The sequence below is a fragment of the Benincasa hispida genome, chromosome 4 (genome assembly GCF_009727055.1).
Source record: "Benincasa hispida cultivar B227 chromosome 4, ASM972705v1, whole genome shotgun sequence".
Lineage (NCBI taxonomy): Eukaryota > Viridiplantae > Streptophyta > Magnoliopsida > Cucurbitales > Cucurbitaceae > Benincasa > Benincasa hispida.
Window position 1 is genome coordinate 23,746,590 of NC_052352.1, and position 6,109 is coordinate 23,752,698.

Sequence of the window (6,109 nt, forward strand, 5' to 3'; positions counted from 1 at the left end):
CATATATAATTAAATTTCTCTATTAATTTGAATAATTCAAATTAATCCAAAAATTGATTCTCAACTAAATCCTATTGAGTTACCAAGGGAACCTCATGGACCTGAAGTTTGAAGCTCCAATGGTACATGAATAATTAATTAAACTCTTTAATTACATTATTCACCATCCATTAACTGTCAGGCACCCCACTAAAAAACGACAACTGCACTTTTCACACTACAGATATATTTCTGTGTCCATTAGATATAACCAATCAACAGTATGATGACCCTTCACAAATTGCTTAGAAGTACAGTTAGGCCAAATTACTGTTTTGCCCCTGTAGTTATATCTAACTACTTAAATACCATTGATCTCTCTAATGAACAATAGATTATAGTCCAATTTTTAACATAATTCATAGGATATATCATAAAATGATAAGAAAATCATTGACAATGGTTAGAATTGGAGCATTAAATTTTGACATCTATGCTAAGTTTCTAAATAGAGTTGAAGAGATGCAACATTTGGAGCATTTAAGGTCATCCAAGAGACTTGTGAATATGGAAATCTAGATTCATCCACATATTTAATACTAGATGTATTAACTGATTTCAATGTTTTTACATTTATTGAAGGTCCATATATCAAATTGAAGAGTTGTTGTGAATCTAATCAATTAGATGAAAGGTTGTATTCTTTCATAGTGTCTTTTCAAGTAATTTAAATAGGGTTGTAAGCTCCACATCTTAAAAACAAGACTTTGAATTTAAATGAAACTTTCTTAGAGTTTACTCTCTTAAGCTTTATGCTTTTTTTGTATTCTTGTGTTTAGAATGTCTGTTTTTAGAACTTTCAGTCTAATTTGATCAATTAGATTGTGGAGAGTTCGCAATCTTGAAATTAAGAACAAGTTCTCCTTCCTTCTTGTTCATCGATCAATCTTCCAAGCCAAGTTTGTTCAACTTTCTTGGAGTTGCTTACCAATTAGTTAATAAGGGTTATTCTTATTGCTGTTGTGGGGGTTTACTTGGAACAAGGGGAGTTTTAAAACGCGATTGAGGTTGTTCCTTTTATCATTTGGTATCAGAGTTTTGGCTCTAAACAGATTATATCTTTTCTTACTTTCTTTTTCATGTCATCTTTCTTTCTTTAAATCAATTCATCTATTTCCACTTGTGACTCAGGGGAGTTCTAAAATGCGATTGAGGTTGTTCCTTTTATCATTTGGTATCAGAGTTTTGGCTCTAAATAGATTATATCCTTTTCTTACTTTCTTTTTCATGTCATCTTTTTTTCTTTAAATCAATTCATCTATTTCTACTTGTGACTCAGGGGAGTTCTAAAATGCGATTGAGTTGTTCCTTTTATCATTTGGTATCAGAGTTTTGGCTCTAAATAGATTATATCTTTTCTTACTTTCTTTTTCATGTCATCTTTTTTTCTTTAAATCAATTCATCTATTTCTACTTTGACTCAGGGGAGTTCTAAAATGCGATTGAGGTTGTTCCTTTTATCATTTGGTATCAGAGTTTTGGCTCAAAATAGATTATTATCTTTTTCTTACTTTCTTTTTCATATCATCTTTCTTTCTTTAAATCAATTCATCTATTTCCCACTTGTGACTCTTCATCTTCTCATTTTTCTTGTTTTATTCTTTATCGCGTTGCTGGATTTTTTTTTTTTTTTTAAAAAAAGTGGTTTAATATTTTCATGTGGCTTTTCATCATCTTTATTATTAAACTTCTAAATTTTTGTGAATATTCACATTCTAAGCTCTATTGGAATATTCTGGCATGATTCATTAAGAATCACTGCTAAAAAATTGGACTTTAATGTCGATATAAAACTGACATTATAGGGGTTCAATGTCGGTTGAAAAACCAATATTGAAGATCGTGTTATAAAAGCTTCAATGTTCGGTTTTAAACCAACATTGTAGATGACCAAGATTTCAATGTCGTTGAAAACCGACATTGAACATTATCTTCAATGTCGATTTTTCACCTAGTAATTGTCCAATATTAAATGTATGTTATCGTTTTGTTATTGAAATTTTACATACATACATATATATATATATATATATATATATATATATATATATATATTTGCTTATGCATGTGCAAATGAATAATTCTCTTTTTTTTTTTTACCTATACATATATAAAATAAAATCTTAATTGTATTTATATATTAAGATCTCAATAAACACAAAAACTTAAATCTCAAAATTATTCACAAGATACGAATAATAGTTAGAGCTCAAACAGAATAGCAAAATTTGTACTTGCAAAGCAGCCATTCTAACAAACTTGCTTGAACTCTCAACTCAAAAGGAAACTAGAAGAACACCCGTTAAGATAAGATGATTACTTCATCACTTGAAGCATTTGGCATCCAACAAAGCCTCCCCTTCAAATGGCTCTTGATCTTCAATCATCTGGTTTACGCTTTCCTTTTATCCCTTGTTCGATATATCAACCTTCCTCCATTCATAAAGTTCAATGTCGTAGCACTCGTCCAGGACGAATTTTGGGATCTCTTGTCCACGGAAAAGCCATAAACCTTTCACCTTAAATGGAGGTTCTGATCCAATCACTAACATCTTCCTGAAAGCATATTTACGAGCGAGATCCATTCGTTGGAGAAAGCCACCAACCTTGTTCAAAGTCACGAATGAAACAGTATTCTCATCATTGTACTTGTAATCACAGAACCAAAGAGAATATCCCTCTGGATCGTACATGTCCCAAGATCCTGCAACAAATTTAAGTGGTAGTGTGAAACTAAATGCAGATAAAGGAAAGTATTTGATAGAGAAGTAGCCAATATCTTAACAGTAACAAAACTAAGATAGAAGAGTAACAAAAACCGACTTTGTTGGAAAAAAATGCATAAACATAAACCCAAATAAACTTATAAACAACTAATAGACATACTATTTAGAGTTAATAGTATGCAGTCCAATAAATGATGACCTGTATATTCAATCTCATGTATAAATCCAGCAAACAAAGCATAATAGACATACTATTTAGAGTTATATCCCAAAGATAGAGTATTGACAAGAGCATAACGATCAAGCATCATTTTATTATTCTCCATTTTACCATAGATAGTATTTAATAATTCCATGAATTTTCAGTATCTTGCCAGTGAGATGTGAATGCCAAGGTTAGGCACTTGAATAGAGATTCGTGTAGATGGGTAACTTGGGTGAGGTACCTTTATCTTGAACCAAAAAGCAAAAAGAAATTAGATCACAGATAAAGACATACATATTCTTTTAACCAAAAAGGAAGATAGTTATTACTGCCATGCCACACTGAACAAGAAGAGGATAAATGTTGTCAGCTTCCTCCTTTGGTAAAGGAGAAACCATGGGTTTATTACTATAATCTGAGCATTTCTAACATTTAGGATCACAATCCCTGAACAACTTCGCAACATCTCTTCAAGAAATAAAGAATCGAGAATACAAACTATGTCTTCGTTCATTAGACTAGGAACCCTGTGACGAAATATCATAAACAAAAGGAAGAAACTTGAAGATAAAACAAAGCAATACATTGCAGTAACAAAGATACCATGGTTCGCAGCATAAAGGGATCAAAATGTTTATGCAGAAACTAGTTTTCAGCAGCTTCAATCTCCTCTTAATCAGCCAAAATTGAAGAGTTTTATCCTTCTTCATGCAGCCACTAAGAAGACTGATAATGCCACTTCAAAATAGACAAGATGAAGTAGGCAAGGTGAGTGAATTAGGAAGAATCCACCTCCTTACTCTTCAAATTGTGAGAATTTCCCACTAAATTCCTAATTTCCATTTTTCTTTGACTTTACTTAATTCAAAATTAATTAAAATCTAAATCTAAATTTCAATTTCTAAAATTAAAATAAAAATGAAAAATTATTTGATTTTTAATTAATCAAACATATTTAATTAATTAAATAACAATTTAATATCAAATATTAAATTAATTATACACCTAATTTTAAACGTGAATCATATTCATGTAATTAATTTTAAATATTATAAACTCTCCAATTTCATTTAATTTTGATAAATTAAACATTAATTAATTATATCAAATATAATTATACAAACCCTAATTTGATTTTGAACCATTCGAATTCAAACCCTAATTTCAATTTGACATTTCAAGTTGAAATTCAATTGAACAATTCAAATTAATATTATTCCAACTTCATTCAATTTACTAATTCAAGGTGTTCATGTTTTACGAGCTAATAGAGGGACGTTATAGACCTACAGATCATGAGCTTCGACGATTTGAGATTAATTGACTAAAACTCTTTAGACTGAATTAATCAATATTCGTTAATTGTCGAGTCACACCACTATAGCTCGATAGTTGCACTATCCTCACTGTAGATATATTTGTATCCACTTGATTTAACCATAATCAATAAGTCGACCATTCACAGGTTGTTCATAATAACGACTACGTCAATATGTTGTTTTACCCCAGATATTACGTTTTGCTCCTTAAGTTCCACTGATCCTCTTAACAATTGGTTTGTTCAAGACCTGGATTCAGTACTTAAGAGAACAACCTTTCTCATATCCCTCAATTGGGTAGGTGTAAATTCTGTCTTGCATCCTATGTCCCCAGCTATCTACCTAGACTTACCCCTGAAATGGGAGGCTTATTGAGCCGGCACCGTTGAGCCAATCCTCGCCTATACAAATCTAAGGATATTCCCGAATAAATTGGAGTTCATAGTTAGCTCAAGATTAAGATCGAGTTACCTAGGTCATCTAAGCGAAATAGTCAGTCTTAAATAGTAAATAGCGTTTTAAAGTAAGAGTGACTTATTTATTGGTCCAATCTTACGCAAACTCATTGTAGAGACGTCCCCATTTCTCATGTCAATACATGAACGAATCAGGATCACTTCGTTTGTACCACCTTACAACAAATTATAACAACTACAGAGTGGGTCATATCTGATAGTGTTACCAGAATAAGGCACCCGACCTTATTCATATACTATAGATCATTTTGACTATTTACTCGAACCGGATCCACTTTTATGTCTCCACATAAAGTTCAAGTATTCATATAATAGTCATGGATCTTAGTTTATTGGATATTTCTAAAACGAAATAAGCAATTCATATATTCGATAACAACTTTATCGATTTACGGAATGAATTTATTGTTTACAAATTATGAGTTTTAGAACAAAAAATCCAACGGGTGAAAAGGTTCCTAAACAAGAATTTGCATACAGTTCTAAGTTAAGAAAATAAAATTACAAACATTGAGAAATTTTCTTCGGTGCATTAAGAAACTTTGATTAAAGAAAAACCGTCCATCCACTCCATACAATGGCAACTGATTCCTACCAATTCGACTCAAATCAGCCTGTCAAAATTGAGAAAACGTATCGAATCACATAAAAGTAATCAATTTTGGTAATGATAATAAAAAGCATCAATGTTAATAATACCACTTCTTGATTGTAAAGGATTCATACAACCTATATACATCTATACATTAACGTTATCAACATATACCAACTCATTTTATTCATTCATTCAATCCCATCAACAAAACAAAAGCTATAAAATCCAAAGAAAATGGTCAAAATCGGTCATGAAATAAATGGATCAATGCTTAGAACCATACCAGCACTGCAAGATGTGGGCGGATCCTTCTGTAAATCCTTAAGTTCCTTCGAGATACACTTCGAAGCCATGATCTACACACAAAAATGATTAAAAAAAATGAGGAGATTCAAAAAATCCATCAAGCTTAGGACAAAGAAAAGAAAGGTTCACGTGATTAACCAAAAAAATCAACACGAAACACAAGAAAAGGGGGGAAATTGGATGTTAGAGATGTTGGGTTTTATGTCTTAAAACTTATGGTTTCTAAACAATAAACTCATTCTGCAAATCAATAAAGTTGTTACTGAAATTTGATGCAATAAAGTTGTATTGAATATATGAATTGCTTATTTCATTTTAGAAATAAATCCAATAAACTAAAATATCCATGACTATTACATGAGTACTTGAATTTTATGTGGAAACATAAGAGTGGATCAAGTTCGAGTAAATAGTCTAAATAATCTATAGTATATGAATAAGGT

General features: G+C 31.1%; 1 protein-coding gene across 1 annotated transcript; it reads right to left on the reverse strand.

Annotated features, from left to right (window-relative positions):
- Window positions 1–2,444: 2,444 nt before the first annotated feature.
- LOC120076136 (elongation factor 1-gamma-like) lies at window positions 2,445–3,368 on the reverse strand. Its single transcript, XM_039029911.1, has 4 exons — window positions 3,300–3,368; window positions 3,140–3,217; window positions 2,965–3,016; window positions 2,445–2,743 (listed from the first exon to the last, which is right to left on the reverse strand). The coding sequence occupies exons 1-4, from the start codon at window positions 3,366–3,368 to the stop codon at window positions 2,445–2,447; spliced, it is 498 nt and encodes a 165-aa protein (XP_038885839.1).
- Between the last annotated feature and the right edge of the window lie 2,741 nt (window positions 3,369–6,109).